This window comes from Rissa tridactyla, chromosome 2, assembly GCF_028500815.1.
Source record: "Rissa tridactyla isolate bRisTri1 chromosome 2, bRisTri1.patW.cur.20221130, whole genome shotgun sequence".
Taxonomy (NCBI): domain Eukaryota; kingdom Metazoa; phylum Chordata; class Aves; order Charadriiformes; family Laridae; genus Rissa; species Rissa tridactyla.
In genome coordinates, this window is record NC_071467.1 from 130,095,820 (window position 1) to 130,113,118 (window position 17,299).

The 17,299-nt window shown below is 44.5% G+C and overlaps 1 protein-coding gene across 4 annotated transcripts in view; it reads right to left on the reverse strand.

Annotated features, from left to right (window-relative positions):
* Nucleotides 1-1,762: 1,762 nt before the first annotated feature.
* CREB5 (cAMP responsive element binding protein 5) overlaps nt 1,763-17,299 on the reverse strand; it is a 261,442-nt gene continuing 245,905 nt past the window's right edge. For 3 of the 4 annotated variants that reach the window (XM_054192084.1, XM_054192085.1, XM_054192086.1), the window contains 4 exons: nt 16,231-16,554; nt 10,868-11,095; nt 9,768-9,876; nt 1,763-8,578 (listed from right to left, as the gene is read on the reverse strand). In XM_054192084.1, the coding sequence (XP_054048059.1) occupies nt 8,415-8,578; nt 9,768-9,876; nt 10,868-11,095; nt 16,231-16,554 (825 nt within the window). In that variant the 3' untranslated portion in view covers nt 1,763-8,414. Of the gene's footprint in view, nt 8,579-9,316; nt 9,877-10,867; nt 11,096-16,230; nt 16,555-17,299 lie in introns of all 4 variants that reach the window. The other variant, XR_008464938.1, reaches the window with a different exon arrangement.

The window sequence follows — 17,299 nt, forward strand, 5'->3', positions numbered from 1 at the left end:
CTGCCTGCTTTGTGCCAGTCCTTTTGGGAACATACAGTGTCCTCTCTGCTAGCTTATCATCCCTACCCAAACTCTGTGCTACATTGCCTTTAATTTTGAGTGCCCCCACAGCAAATAACGGAGGCTGCAGCCCGGGTTCGCTGGATTTGGGAGAAAGCTGGGTGCAGGTTGAGAGGCAAAGTGAATCCAGGAAAGCACGAGGGGCTGGTTTGGCAGGGGGAAGGGGTCTGTCTGCACCACTGCTCCGACTGATGTAAGCTGGAGCAACCCTCTTGCTGATGCAGAGCATCCTCAGCTCAGCCTAATTCTGGCTGAATCCCTGTAAAGGAGAGGGGAAGGAGTGTGTGCTCACACCGATTCATTTTTTCTCTAATAATAACTTTGTTATGATGTCCAGAGCAGCCCGGGGAGAGCAATAGTAACAGTAGACTGCTTGGAAGAGGAACAAATATTGCAATCAGGTTTGGGAAACCATGAATCAGCTGTAAAGGGCAGTGTTACCTCAGCCTGAATACATCTTGCTTAGCTCATACTGTCAGGTGTAAATATAACCGTGTGGACAGCAAAATAGTCCTGTGATATGCCTTCATGAGAGGCATCTATTTTTACAGATATGATGACCCTCTCCCAGTATTTGGTCCCAGAGCGAGAGCCCTGCTGTATGAATACAGGTTAAGCTGCAGCACGACAGCCCTGCTTTAAAGGTGACGCAGGAGTATATGGCCTCAGAAATGGCTCCAGCTAACGCCATGCCTTGGTGTATTGCAAAAACATCCACTGTACCCCCTTAAAGAGGGATCCACAGGAGTCCACTGCCCCATCTTCCAGCTTTTGCAAAGGGAGAACGGGAAGAGGGGCATGGCTCTGCCTTTTTCCTACCCATTTTAGGAGGGTGAACGCTCTTGGCCGGATTTAGCCTTTTGAAAACCAGGGGGAGAGCGAGCAGCAGAAGCTGTGCTGGTGCCAGGGCCTCCAAGGGAGAAGCACGGTCGTGCCACCCAGGGCTGGTCTCCTGCAGCGGGACACTGGGACCGAGGGCTTGCGGGCGGGCTGGTCCCCGTAGCTGAGGCTGCACCTCTCAGATCTCAGACCCCATCGGGTCAGGCCATCGCCGTGGGACTGCCAGCAAGGTCATCAAGTTGCCTCAATCTAAAGTTGGCTTTCCCGCTGGGGAGATGGGTTCATCCTGACTAACTTTAGATTACAGTTTACGCATTATTGTGCCAAGGTCTGTATTGGACCAATTTATAGTGAGAAATGAGGCTGGCAAGATAACAGGGGCATCACAATTAGAGCTAATTAGCCCAGCAGGAAATCCATTTCCAGGCAGCTTTTGGCAAGAGGCAAGGTTGGCGGGATAACAAGCATAGAGTGTATTTTGATATAAGCACACTCCAGCTGCAAGGAAAAGTAAAATAACAGCTTGTCTCATCCTTATGCGGAGGCCTCACGTCAGGCTCCACCACGTAAGTCTTTTTGTTTGAGGCTTTGCAGCCTCCCTGCTTGGAAAAGGTTCAGAGAACTTGTTCTTGCAAAGTCGCCACGGCTGCCGAAGGGCAAAGGTGGGCTGTAAGGTCCGCGCAGCCCCTCGCTCCTGTGGCCAGACAGGAGGATGCCCAGCACCATGGTCCTCCTCCGATTTCAGGGGAGATGAGGGATTGCAGCTCAGAGTAGAAATCACTGAAGAGTAGCTTGGTTTAATTGCAGGAGTTATCCGTACTGTAAAATCTCCGGGGTATAGACACAGCCAAACTACTGGAACTATTTGTATTTGAGTGCTTTATTATATTGGAATTGCAGTGATATTATTAACATTTGTACAAATGCACAAAATTCCTGTCTCTTCTAGCTAGAAAGAGATGTAAAAATCTGACCTAGTTGAACAGTCTCAATGAACTCATTGTCCATTTGTAACAATAATGGGTTCACAATGCAACAAAAAGCTTAACATAAATTTAAACATATTAAATGCTGCAGCAAGTATTTACACTTATGTACCAAAAAAAAAAAAAAAAAAAAAAATTATCTCCCTCCGGTAAGGAAGGTGGTTGCTTTACAGAATAAAACAAACAGACAAACAAACACAAAACCTTTGCATACAATACAAACAACCTCAAGCCCAAAACTTACTGTGACAGCACCTTTTTTTTAATATAATATATATATATTTATATATAAACTTCGATAGTTTAGGCTTACTCCAAGCAGTGCTAAAAGTTCCTTAAAACTGGGACAACGGCAATAGTCCGAAGAAGCCACGTTCAGCGATGAGCGCTACCCAGTGTCTGAACGGAGCTGTTAGAGAGAGGGGTACAGAGCTCATGGCCGGGGACTGGGAAACGCTTGGGTCCCAATGATAAAGTCCTTGGCAAAACTCTCAGTGGCCATTATTCTTATTCGGAAGAGCGAATACAGCTTCCGTGCAAAATAGTTTTTCTGGTGGAAGCACGGTAAAGGTTGTCTCTGACAGGGATCTCTGTGCAATCTCTGCTCCAAGGGATGGGGGAAAAAATTCTCTGGAATTTCCTAAATTCCAGCAAGGAAAACATTTCCCTTGAAATGCCCTATCAGCCCTCCCGCCTCCCGCACTTCCTGACACTGCTGCAGTTTCTGCAAAGCCAGAAGGAGCTTTCAGTCTTCATTCAGAAGGCTGTCGCGCAGATTTTTTAGTCAAAAAAAAGAGGTTTGGGTCTAAGAGTCTCACGGCACCAGATGGCATGTTCTTACCGTGGGCTCTGGAAACAGTTCCACCAGGTGAAACTCAACATAGCTAACACTTAATTTACATAAATAGAGAACTGGAGATCCTGAATCCCAGGTATTACATATTGGTCTAAATATAGCGAGTTGCTATTATTGATTCCAGTCCAAGGAGGGCCTGGGAAAGGATCAGTTTTCCACTTAGAGAATCAATCTTCTCTGTGAGTGTATGTGAATGCTGACATTTTTGGACTCATGCAGTTTAGGATTTGCTATAAAGCCGTTTTGAAAGCTATGGAAACCCAATAATGGTAAGCAATTTAGCTCTTAAGTGTAAAGCCACTGATAAGGCTGAGATAACTGTAAGCTCTGAAAAAAAAAAAAGAGGTTATGGATGTAAGCAGTCTCTTTTGTCTTTGCAGTAAGATGATTATTTCAGATGATGAAAAATTGAACAATTTTTTTTTTTTTGGTGTTCAGATCTCGTGAGATTTTATTGCTTTTGTTTGTCCTTAGAAGTTTTTAGTCTCTTTTCTTATTTTTTTTTTAAAGGTGCTGTCCCTAGTCAAGTTATAAGGCAACATATTTTATTGATTCAGAACGCTAATACATAGTATGGCCACTGTTATCACTGCAGCTTCGCAGCTACCGTGGGTTGGACAACAGTCAAAGTGCACGACAATGCACAACAGAGCCAGTCTCCCGACCTTACGATATACAGGACACTTTGGTTCTCAGGATGAGAGATTATAAACGTAGCTTAGATGCTGCCTCACACACTTTGCATAATAAAACATTTATATGCTGTCATGAAGAGGGTGTAAAGTCTTAAGTCACACTGCAGACTGGCTGTTCTCAGCTTCTCCGTTCGGGCAGGTGTGAGAGACAAGTTGTAGATATGCCACCAGTGAAAGCATATAAATGTGTCTGGTGCAAACGTTTTACAAGAGTATTTATAAATGATTCAACAAGGGAGAGCAAGAAAGAGAGTGAGAGCTAAAGTGCAATTTTAAAATAATATAAATAATTGAAACGTAGAAATAAGATACTAATTAGTTGTAACTGGTTTTGTTTTATAGGCACAGTTTAGTTTTTATGTCTACAGATCAATCTTTTTCTCTTCTTCCCCCTCCAGTAATTTTCTCTGACGTATAATGGAGTTTCAATGGTCTAAATCTAAGGAACACTGCTTAGTAAGAGGACAGAAGAGGCAATGATAAGGCAGTATAGTGCAACTCACTATGTGATATTAGAAAAGAAACAAGGATGGGGTTAGGTCTTTCATGGTGATGTATAAAATCAGCCTTAAAAAAAAAAAAAGGAGGAAAAAAAAGACAGGCTTTCCAGTTCTATGTTGACCCGTGCTTTCTGAAATGAGAGAGCACATTTTCCAATACAAAGGAAACAACTGAAGGTTTGTAATTTGTTTTGTTGTTACCCAAAAAAAAAAAAAAAAAAGGAAAAAAAAAAGAAAGCAGATGCTGCTTTAAGGAAAACATTTAATTCTAGGAATTTCTGTACAACTGACCTCAGCAGGCTTTTCCATCTTAGATGGATGACTTCTGCTTGAGACCCTGAAAGATTAAGATGCACACACACCTAGAGTAGTTTATTGCAAAACTAATATTGTAACTTAAAAAAACCAAACAGATTCTGTACAAGAATACTGTTCAAATGGAATGTGTTAAAATAACATTTATTAATAAATACTTTATAAAATTCTATGCGAATACTAAATTAATAGATTCCTGTTTTAAAATTGCTTTGGTCCTCATGAATTTTCATAAATTCACTCTATACGCTTTTTTTCTTAAAAAAAGGTATTAGCTGCTAAAAAGCACATTTTGCCTAAACTAAAAGGCTAGTTTTCGACACTAAATATTGTTGCTTAAAAAAATATGAATCCTCCAAAGTTGGGCATTTAACAACAGTTATAGCTGTCTTGTTAGTTGACGGGACAGAGTCAGTTAACACACTAAATCCACACGCACTGAGGCACTGAACCATTGACTTTCCACTATTCAGAAGATGGGCAGCACACATTTAGCTTCGTAGCAGGAATTAACTCCCAACAGCGTGAAATTCTCCATAAATCATCATCATCATCATCGTCATCGTCATCGTCGTCGTCCTTATAAAACACACCATGATAGCACACAAACTACTTGTCTCCCACAGGCAGCGTTACGAATATGGCTTGCATAAATGGACTCGGGGAAGGTGGGGTGGTGGTGGGGAACTGGGGGTGAAGGAACCGGATCACAGCATCCTTTCTTTCCGATCAAAGTATTGCAGTTGTCCGTGGCTGAGATTTCCAACGTGCTCTTCCGACGTCGCGCGAGGAGAGCTGCCGGTCGTGGAAATACCTCCTCCGCCCTGGCAGTGCCCGGCGGAGCGGGCAAGGGAAGTGGTCCGGAGTCATCTGCCGGCGGCGGGACGGGGCACGGAGCCCGGCCAGCCCTGGCGAGCAGCTGGATTTGCGAGGCAGGAGGAAAAGCGGAGCCAGTCGCCAGTAGTAGCTCGTGGAAAAGCAGGATTTCTCCTCGACGGAAAGAGCCTGGGAAGTGCATTTAGAGGGACGTGCTTAGGAAGAGGCCGCAGCCACCGCGGCAGAGGGACATCCCGGGGACAGAGGGGCAGGGGCTTCTCCCGCAGCCCTTGCTCAGGCCGCCCCCGGTGCCCGGCCGGACCGGCAGCTTGAGGAAAGGCTGCCGGATCACTCCCCTGGAAAACAAGAGCGTTTTAATGTGGAAGCAAATCTGATGAATGATATAAGGTGCCTGGTACGGTTGGTCCTTTTACCAATGATATAGCCGATAGAAATATGCTGCGTGTTGTCTTGGCCTGTGAACCTGCGACAGAGTTACAAGAAGCAATAGCAAATAGCTTTTCATCCTTTACTTATTTCCACATCACTAGCAAGGATTATACCTAAAGGCCAATAGTATAGAGAGGAGACATTTCATTGTAATTACACATTTAGGCCAACATGTGTGGTTGGCTTGCCTAGTTAGCATTAAAAAAAGAAATAATTGAGCTATATATAATACACATCAGTCAAACTGTCAAGTTGCTGAATTTTAACAAAACTTAGGCAAGGTTTTTGTATTTTTTTGCTTTTTTTTTTTTTTCTTTTTAATGTAGAGGCTTTCAGTTTAACAGCTAAATATTTTAATTGAGGAGACTGAATAAAATGAAGGTAAACCGTAATTCTAGTGCAGTGTAGCTCAACCGGGTATTCTAACATTACCAAAAACTTTGATTTTTATTTTTTAATGTATTTAAGTGCTACCCGTGTAGAGGGAAAGTTTTTTAAATTAACCCTGCGATGGCATTTTCTTTTTCATGGTGAACGATGAAATTCAGACACAGGGGAAATGCTTATTTGGGCTTTTTTACATAGTGGATACTCAGCTGGAACATTTTGCTCGACTGCATATTTGAAAAAAGTTCCCTTGGGAGCCGTGGTGAAGCAAAACCATTTATCTATTACAACTGGAGGTTAAAAAAAATTATAGATTCAGTATTTAAAACACTTTAAAAGTATATGTTTGTCTAAAATATAATAGAAAATCCTTTACATTTGTATTTTTCGTAGGTTTTTTTGGTTCTTAGACTATATAATCAAGTCAAGATTTACACTGTACATTAAAAGTCTTCTTCTTTTGAATGTATTTGCATAAACAGAAAGCGAGCTGTTAAAGAATACTGATAAAAGGTTATTCACCAAGATATGAAGTAATTCGGAAATGAACGATCCTCAGAGTTTTGCTTTCCCTTCCAGGCGGGCCCTGCTCCTTACAGTGCCTCATGCTCCGGTTGTTCCAGCTCTCCCTCCTGCACGGCGAAGAGCCACCCTTTTAAACTTCCCAACTCTTCCAAAAACCAAAGACACAGCCTTTGAGGAGGAGAACTTCGCTTCAGAACAAAGTCTGTTCAGGGCTAGTGGATTTGCTGGGAACAATGTGAATTAGCTTTTGCTATTAAAGATGCAGCTCAAAATGTTTGAACATGTATCACCAGCTTGGAGCCCCCTCCCCGGGTAAGCAGCGGGAGGTTTTGCCGCTGACAGATTTGAGAGCAAAATCAGGTCCCAGTATACGGCAAAGGCAGCGTAATTAACTGGCATCATCTCCGCCTGATTTTCCCATCAATCACTGGTACCACTCCGGGATGCAAATCAGTTGTGCTGAGGGCCATGCCCAGAGTCCAAACAAAAACCTTAATTGTGGCATAAGGCTCTTTTCCAGAGCCTCTTTGCAGGCTGAATTTTATCTGGAGTGCAGTGGGGTTTGCCATTCTTGCAGCACTTCTTAGCGGCTGCATGCCTCCTAAAAATTATTTAGCGTCCTAATGAGACAGTCCCTTACCCGCGATAAACAGGCGTTAAGTGCTGTTGAAGCCAGTGAAGCTACACTGCTGTCTGCCGGCTCGGGACCGGTCCATGGATGCTTAAAGGAACGCCTGCAGAGAGCAGGTCTTTCCCTGGGAATTAAAAATGGCATTTTTCCAACTGGTCAGAACCGTTACGCTGATTTATTTCTCATTTATAGCCCGTGAAACCTGAGGCTGTTAGCTTTCGTTGCTTAGAATAACACAACCGGGTTAGGGAACAGAACTTTCCTGAATTATTACACACTACAAGGTTTTTTCTATGTTAACGACTGGCAGTGCAAAAGAATTGCTGTGATTCTCAGGTGTTGCTCGCTACGCCCCTGCCGCGCCACAGAAGCTTACAGGGCTGCTAGCATCAACACAGCTGGCTCTCACTCCCGCTTCACCTGGGGCTGCGCTGCTGTCGCCTTTCGCTGTTTATTAAAAACACTAAATCAGGAGCATTTCTATTTTTTAAAAGCCAAACGCTTGGCACAGCCCAGCTGTGGGTGAAGAGCTAGTGAAAGCAGCGGCTGCGCCGACAGTTTTTAGGTGGGCTTGAAGTTTTCGCTTGTTCATCACCGTTCTTTGAGAAAAAGAGAGGGAAGCGAGAAAGCCTTGGAATGAAAAAAAAAAAAAAGAAGCTGGAAAAAAAAAAAGCTGGGGAAGAACCGGGTTTGGGAAGGGGAAAAGGAAGGTGTAAGAAAAACTGGAGGAGAAAAAGGGCAGGGAAGGGGAGAGAGGAGAAGGGGGAAGGCTAGACAAAAGAGCACGCCATTTGGGCTTGATTTTGTCCTGATAGCCACATCCTATGTAACCGCTTTGAAAGAGGCTCTGAATGCAAGACAGGGTCTGCTGATAGCACAGCGCTAACTCATTTTTTATTATGCTGTCAGCAGATGCCCTCTCTCTATATTTATAGCCTAATTAGTCCTAGTTACCTACGTATGACTCTGTTTAATACTTTTCATGCCTCACGTTGGCTAACAAGCTGCAGTTTAACACAACTCTGTATTTCTGAGGCTTCAGGCTAGATTGGTGAGAAGGAAACATGACTATGTACAGAAACAGTTAGGTTTATAAACAAGTAACTGGTACCAAAAAAAAAAAAACTGGAGAAAGCACCAAAGCATTTCTCAAGCTGATAGCATATTAATTGCATAACTCCCTTTTACGTAACTAAGTATAAAAGACATTTTAATAACTATAAAAATGAAAGCCAGAGTCTTTCAAGAACTGAGGAATCTTCCAGGCTTGAGTTAACGGTTGCAAATGTCCTTAGCACAGAGGACGCTTTGATACGCTACCACGCTTCCCTAGCAGTTTCTAATCAACCACTTTTAAAGGATGGGGTTGATGTCTGTTCTGTGGCTGGCGAGCTGGGTGAGAGTGGAGCTTCCCACGACGTCGCTGACGGAGGAGGAGGTCGTGATGGTGTTGTGCTGGATGACTTGCTGCTGGGAGCAAGCTGGGACCGGGCTCGCGGGAGGACTGCTCTCGGGACCTGGGAAGGGGGTGAGGGCACAGAGACAACACACATTCAATTATCCATCCGAGTGACGAGCCCAGGCTGGGTGACACTCCTGGAAAAGGGATGTACTACCACGGCAGCAATACTAACAACCTGAGGCATGCACAAGTCCCGGGATTTCAAAATACACAGTTATCCACCACTTTCCATCTGCTGATCTTTTGCATTTTTTTTGTTTTGTTTTGTTTTGTTTTTTTAAGCCAGCTTCTCTGATATCAACCTGACTTCAGGAGCTGGGACCTTGAAAAAAGTCCAAGACCTTAATGATTATGCAACCAATGTCGGAATAAAAAAATGTCTGATATCTTAAGGTCTATAAAATCAGTTGGGATGCTTAAATGCTTTATTTGCTCCAGCAGGAATCAGAATTAGAGTGCGGTGCACTGCAGCACAGAAAATCTAATTCAAGCAACAGTTGATAGGCATGTAATGCAATTACGTATTTTTTTCTTTGAGTACTGTTAAAGAGCCAGATGCATAGTGATGCAGAGGAGACAGAAATGGTCTCTATTTTAAGAGAATGCCGCAATCTAGTAAATATTAACCCCGAGGCTCTTCTGAGCTGTTCTAGAGCCAAGCAAAGAGTTTGTCCCTAAATTGCCACACTTGTAAAATGCATCGACTAGACAGAATCAATTCTACATCTCCATTTGATGAGAGTTTTTGAAAAAAAAAAATGAAAGATAAGAGTTAAAAAAAGAGTTGACAAACCTTGAAAACCTGCGCCACGCCTGGTCTGCACCACTGTCAGAGCACAGCACCATTTTCGCTGGAGGGGACTGTAATGTTTTCCTTTTTAACTTTCCTTTTGAGAGTTATTTTAAGGTGCTGGCAGTGCTGCGCCCAGGAGGACTCTTGGAGGTTTGGAGCTGTGAGGTCAAGCGGGATCCTCCAGAGGGGAGCGAGCGTCCATCCGTGTGCATCTCCTTGCGGAAGGGAGGGGTGGGGAAGGCTAGCTCTGCTGTGTGGGATGCAAACCAGGGCTTTTTTGGCTTTGAGCAGGGCTGGATAAATAAGGGCAGGAGATTGGATGGCTCGGTTGATGTTTGAGAAGACAGGTTCAAGTGAATGTATGACCAAGAAGGGGTTCTGGAGGGAAGAATTAGAAACTTGGCTTTCCTGTGAGGAGTGTGGAGACAGGGCAAACATACCAGCTACTTACTTAGATATCCTTGTGATTCTTTCTGCATAGCTGTTATCGGACAGTCTTTATGTGTTAACAATAACTGTTTCAGCTGTGCTACCTCATTTTTCAGCATGGAAACCTCGTTCTAGAAAAGAGAGAGAGGATTCGGTTTGCCACAAAGTTTAAATCAGGCTCTTCCGCAAAGTTTAAACCCAAAAACGTAGAAACCACTCCACAACTTTGGAAGGACTGAGCACAAATGCCACTTGGTGCTCGTGTGCTGGGTTTACGTTAACATTTGTCTGTGACATTATTTTATAACCTCTTCTGAAGGCAATTTGGCTTCCAGATTTGATGACATAAAGTGACAAGTGAACTAACCCTCCACAGCACGAGAGATACTTTTGTCAGTGTTTTAATCTGCTCAGGAAATGCTCTGGCTCTCTGCATCAGGATGGGGGGCCAGACCCCTGGGGGCAAACGGCAGCCAGGGCTGCTGTCACCTACAGCATGTCACCTACGGCTCCACTACAGCCGGTGCCCGGGTGCTGCTCACACCTCTGTCTTTCCGGGGAGTGCCATTACGCAGTCGTCTTTCCACCCTTGGCAGTGCACAGGCACACCTCCAGATGGGGCAGAAGTACTGTGCCCACCATAAGGAGGGGCACCACCATAAGAAGGGTTTTTATTTATCATATTCAGGGTATTTTCATCCATCCACTTCATTCTTTTCCTTACTGGTAGACTGATCTATTTACACTCCTATCTCACTGGCTTTCAATGAGGGGTTAGCTACATGCTCTGAAGAAGTCTTTTATAGCTGAGTTAATGGCACTTCCAAAAAAAAATCCCCGCAAAAAGCGGTGACAAGGAAAGAAAATAAATACATCTCCGTCTAGCAAAGGCTTCTAGATCCCAAGACAGCTTTTTCCTGGCTTATCCCACTAAAATGCAATTATTTCTTTAATTGAAGCACACACATCTTGATTAATTGACTTTGATTATGCCCGCGCTCCCGCTAGGCGCCGGCTGTGCAGGGGCAGCCCCGAAGGCGGCGAGGGCTCTCCGTCCCCGCCGTCCCCTCCGAGCACAAAGAGCCCCTCTGTGTCCTCGGGGGCGCAGACAGTGGCTCGCACCTGAAGCTGCATGTTTGTCTGGGTGAGCTCTTCTGCTTTCTTTTCCAGTGACATCACCCAGACCTTCCTCTTCTGTCTGCAGCGCGTGGCGGCGGCTCGGTTCCTTTCCAGAAATTTCCGCCTCCTCTCATCCGGGTCTTCGTCCACCACCCTCCTCCGGCGACCTCCAGTCGGCTGTGGCGGCTGTATCGTCTGCGTGGGCTGCATCTGCTGGGCTGCCGGCGAAACCTGGCGGGCAAGAAGAGGTTTGGCAGGGGGTGGTGACGGGGGGGAAAGTTATGGAGGGGGATGCTGGAAGGGGAAGGGAAATCTCACACCCTCGCCCCGCTCCCCGGCGAGGTGTGCAACAGGCACAAGTCGAAAAGGCTGCGCCAGATGCCACTGAAATTAGCTGCTGGCAAACCCTTGCCGTGGTCAAAGGGGAGATTTTTTTTGAAACGATCCTCTGAATATTAGTAGGGAAAATATTTTTCCCCTTACAGTTATTAAAAACATTTCACTTAGGTACTTTCTCTGCCACCACCTATTTCAAACCTGAAATGTCAAGTTTCTCTCAGCAACTGTTTTAATCAAAGCAGAAGACTGTAGCGGCCTTATTTCTGTCTCTCTTTTTTTTTTTTCCCCCCAATTGCCTTCAAAATTTTAGGACATTTCTATTTCACAGGCTCCCCCATCCACCTCCGGAGACAGGAGGCTCTTCACGCCTGCGTGGAGCCAGAAAGCTGAGGGCTGGGATCACACAAGGCCCCTCAGTTGGGACCAAGGGAAAGGATTTAGGTACCTAAACTCAAACTTGCATTTTAGCATCCCTGCACTGTGTGGAGAAGGGATGTGGAGAAGGGATATTCCCCTTCTCAAGCATTTCCATTCGACCCCCGTGGTCTCTACACTCCTGTATTCGGCAGCCTGCCTTTGACAGCAGAGGTGCACCACATCCAGCCCTGCTGCTATGAAACTATGGAAAAATACATATTTATGCTTTTTCAAGTGCGGGACAGTATTGATCCTGCTTCTGAGAGCAACTGGCCCATGCCATTACAGAAAAGGCACACGGTGGGGGCAGCCCCATGCAGTCTGTGCTCCGACTCCTGGGCGGATGAAACACATGCTCACATCCCTGTCAGGAACCAGCATCAGACTTAACGTGCAGTTGCCTGGGAATAGCCAGCTTTTGGATTGCTTTCCTGCTTCCCTGTGGTGCCCAGGCCACAGGGCTCTGGATTGGGCTCAGGGCTCAGGAGCCCGATCCGACCCATGGGTCCCATTGCTGGAGTTGCTGCAGGAGCCGCTGCTCACATTGCTGCCGCCGCTTCGGCACAGTCTGGAACACTCTGGAAACCTGAATTGTTGACTCAAAATTAACCCTCTTGCTCTGGCAAAGGCCCAAACCTCCAAGGTGCTTCCTTTTGACTCCAGGGAGTGGACGTACTCAGCGCTTTGTCAGACTGAGCCCTGAATTTCAATTGCGGCAATTAACACATGTTTGCCTAACACCTCTGTCTGTCTCAATTAAAATGATACTATCGTCTTGCGAGGTCGCTTTTCTGTCTAGAATCTCGCCACAAACTGCGAAGAAGAGTTTGCTCCCTCCCCCAGCTGACTCGTGTCAATTAAAGTGGCAATTTTACGTGCAATTATTCTGCGCATCTGATAACGCTTTTTGCATAAAGCCAAATTTCTTCCCAGCTTTATGTTGCATAGTCAGGGAATCTCTCTCACAGTGGCAGAAAAATGTTTTTAAAAAAATAACCTCCTAAAAATAAATAAGCCGCCCCACACTTTCTGACTCATTTTTAAAGTTTCAGCTCATATTAAGTCCTTATGTTAGCTGGTAAAATGTCCAACCCTCTGTCTACACCGGGGTTTGGAGTCCCCGGGCTACGGCAGCCACACAGGAGCGCTGGCCAGGAGACGGCTGCCAAGGGATGCCAGCTGCTCCCCGTCCACCAGGGCCGGGCACGCCGCCTCTTTAGCAAGATGTCTGAGTGCAGAGGCCTCAGAGATCCCTTTTAATGTCAACATCTCATCAAAGGCCTTTCATTTTCTCACATACAACACCTTTCCGGACTTCAGAGATCTGATATTTATGTTACCAGACAGCAAACACTTTCCTTATCCCATTTTTTTTTCCTCTTTCCCCTCATATGGTCTTTTTCTCCTTAATACCTAGCGAGTCATTTCTTTCCAGAATGTACCAGTCAGTCTTTGGGCAGTCAGAGAGCATTTTCAGAACAACAAAATCTTCTCTCCGTCTCTGGCAGATATTAATTGTAAAGGTTGCCATTACATCACTAATAATGTCACGTGGGATAATTAACTGACTCTTAGTAGTTAGCTCTTAACCCTGAAATCTATTAGGTTATATCTTAGTAACTGTCTAAGCATCAGTCTCTAGCAGGATTTCGCTGCCCTGCCTAAGTACGTAAGAAAGAAAATGAACATATCTTAAAATTGAGGTTAGTATTTTTTTAAGAGGACACTAATCACGTATCCATAATGAATATAAATGTAGGACAGCTAACAGAATGCAACAACATCGAAACCGCTACTCTGCTTAAGCTATTAATCTGGCAAGTTTGATAAGAAGAAACCTTCATGGGACCAACACAAGAATAATATTGTCTTTTTTGTAGTAGTTGAGGCAACATAGCTACAACTTGATAAAATATCTCTCTTTCTCAGAAAGATACCTATCCGAAGGTGATTTCTACTTTTATCCTTGATCCAATACTTGTCTCTGTTATTTGCAACTTCCTACAAAACTAATACCCATTCCTTCATTCATTCTATGAAAGCATAATTCGTTGGGCTCCTGTATATCAAAGTGGTAGCTGAAAAGCATGAAATGAATTCTGACTTTACAAAAGGGTGTGGTGTAAAATAACAACAGTCTCAGCATGAGAGCACAAGGCTCACAGCGGCGTGGACCATGCTGTCATTTAGCAGGTGGCTTGGAAGGGAAGAATCTGGCTCAAAAGAATAAGGAGGTTAATAATTAGTAAAACGCACCATAAAATTAACATCTGCTGGAGCAATCTGACTCTCAGAGAGGCCATTACCATGGGGACTATGGATGAACTTAGAAAGTAATAACCATGCCGTTATTACTCTGCAAACCCTTCTTTTTTCCCCACTAATGCATCTGTTCAGAAATCACTGTTGTCCTCGCACCACGGGAGCAGAGGAGCAGCAAGAGCTCTGCTGCCCAGGGAAGCCACTGACCCTAGAAGTCCTGCTCAGCCTTGTCAGCCATCGCCCTCATTCCCATCCTCTTGGTGACGCTTACACCTACGGATAAGGTGAAGACCTCCTTGATCCCTGATGGGGCCCGTTGCCTCCAGTGACATGCTGTACACAGCAAAACTCATCTGACTGCGGCCCCAGCTCAAGACTGGAATGAATCTGACATAGCTTTGTGGCTGCCAGTCAGCCCACCTACCCACCCTGGTGCCCATATGTCTTCTTGCCTGCCTGCAAATCTTTTGAGATGCCTAGCTAACAGGGAATAATACAAAGCACAAGGTGTCGAGGCTGTCCTAAGGGGAATGACTCAAAACCAGCTTCAGCAGCACGTAATTTAAGAGGAAGAGGTGTCTGTAGCACACTGGCTCTTTGGCTTATCCACACTGTCTTATCCTTAAACCTGGGATGTTTGTTTTCTCTTGTAGCTGTTTTCTCCAAACCTGTTAAAAGCGGTACTATGGATGTTTTGCAGGAGTGGTACCATGGTATCTGACTCCTCCACCTGCATTAACATGTTTATCCTCCCAGCCCCTTGGTGAGGTGTCAGTAGTACTTCCCTTGTTTTAAAAGCCTGCGAGAGGTTAATTGACTTCCTCCATCTCATCCATGGAGTCCTCAGTCTGCTAAGCACAACTTCATTCTTAATCTCTCATGGACCTCCAAGACAGCCATCAGGTTACTTTTGGTTTTCTCTGTTATGAGATAATGTCTTTTTATTGGAGTTTTTAAACAACTCCAAGGAAAATAACTCATTAACAGATGGGAAAATAATTGAATTCACAAAGTACAAACTGAAGTAAACTTAGGAAAGCTCTGGACATCTTCTCACAGGGGAGTCTGCTGCTCTCTTATTTAGACTGTTACTCTAAAGCTAACAATTCATTTTTCATTAGCAAATGCTTTAGGGAAATCCCATGTGCTTGCAGCCTCTGCAATAATAAAGCTAGATGTTAGTAAATAGTTAATGTTGTGGGACACTGGGATGTCAGCCAAATCCTCTCATTTTCTTTAATGTTTTCTAAGAGCTTGTCTGAAAGGTATTTGCAAGCAACACAATACTTCACAGATTGAACTTCTTATGGCTGGCACTCCTCTTTGTCCTCATTCTATGCACTGCCCACTTGTCCTCCTTAAATTTGCTCCACTGACCTGACATGTTACAGTCACTGCCCCCAGAGCTTTATTTTTCTTGTGTGATCCTGATGCAGAAGCCTATCATCTTAAGACATTAATAGAATTCCTCTTAAAAATGGCTCTGCTAAAGTCCATGCTCACTAGTTCATTAGTTCAAGAAACATTCAGATGTCGAATTATACAAATTGCTGAAGCCAATATATCCGGTCCAAAAATGGAGACCTCCATCTTGTTCAATGGAGACCTTCACTGAGTTCTCATCACCTGAATCCGATTGAAAATTGCCTTCCTGATGTACGTCTCTCTCCTTGGACTGAATTCACCATTTTTTTTTTCTCCTGACATAGCATCTACCAACTATTGCCCACACTCTCAGCTAATCTGGGCTTTCTGTCATTCTCCGCTTTTTTCTTTTCCTCCAAACCAGCGTATCTTACCTTAAAACCACCTCTACTATCTCCAGTCTTGATAGGAAATAAATAGCTTGTTGAATTCGGTGAGGTTCTTCATTTACACACACTCACTTCTTGCTTTGAGTATACACGTGAAGTGCCATTTTACTTCACTACAGATTGTGCTATCTATTTCTGTCAGTAGAACACATACAGCTCTTTAAATCTTGACCTGAGAAGTTCAGCTTCAAGCACATTAAGCAACACATATAATATGCTAATCTCCATAATAAACCTCATCCATAAAAGGATATGTGGCAATTTGCAGAGCTCAGAGCACTCAAAAACCTTGGAGCTCCTTATAAAGTAAGATATTACGAACGTCTATCAAATTAAGCATCAAAACAAGTTCTTGCTTCACTCCATTTTCTGAATAAAGTTTGTGCTTCCCCACCACCAGGAGTAGACCTTTATGAATAGCCTGAGGGCCCTGTATCTAACAAGACACGTGTGCAAGAAGAAACAATACAGGGATCAAGCTTTGACTTGGCATAACAGCAACACTGAGCGATGCAGCATGGCACGAAGGTCTACCTGTGCTTGTCCGCCTGAGTGCAGCGGGGGGTGAGGCGAGGTCTGGTGATGTGCTGGGTGCGCGTGAAGGTGCGAGTGGGAGTGGTGGTGGGGATGATTCTGCTGGTGATGAGGCTGAGGATGAGGATGGTGCGCCGGATGCTGGTGCTGATGTGGGTATGAGTGATGAGGTGGCAGTGTCTGGTGCTGATGAGGGTGTGAGTGCATATGATGGTGTGGCGTCTGGTCCTGCCGCGAGCTCATCATTTCCATCATGTGGCCCATGGTGTTCATATTCCCATTCGACATGGCGGCAGGGTGATGAGTCAGCGCTGCCTTCAGTCTCTGGAACAGAACAAGGCAGAAAATTCAACATTCATACACGATGGTCTAAGCAATCAGAATAAGATTTCCGCTGTTGTAGAAATGGCGCCTTGTCCTGTGTTTTGAGATTTATTTAGGTTTTTTCTTGCTGTTCCCTTGATAAAAGGCATCTTATTTCAGTTTGAGAACGTATTCTTGGGCTCTAATCTAGTTTTCCACTGTAAATATGTAAAGATACAAACATCTGAACTGAAATTTAACAGTTACGCATTTCCTACTGTGCTGCTGAGGAAAAATAACTGGCTCTCATCCTTTTCTCTTTGGCCAGCTCAGTAGCATTAGCTTCATCAAGCTTGTATTCTTTCAACTTTTAACAAGGAAAGTCTAATTGAAATGAAAGCGAAACAAAGTTCCCCTATTGTTTTTACTACAGATACGACGTAAAAGACTCATTGATAAATATATTTGATTGACGTGTTTTTCAAAGTCAGGCTCGAATATATTCTACAGTTGTACGAGCACCCAACCTGGTCTTTGATCAGAAAGACAGGAAGATGATGAGGGTGGCCTCAACCTGATCCTCTGTCTTTGCTGGCAAGTTCAAATGTCTGTTGTGTTGTTAGCACATGCTAATCCCTCTCTCTGTTTTGTACTCCTCATGTTTTCTACTGTCACTGGATTGGGCCCTGGAGTCCTGACCAGGGCAAAACCCTTCTTAACATCAGTGCGATTCGTTCATTTTTACCTGAACGCCACCAAAGGGGAA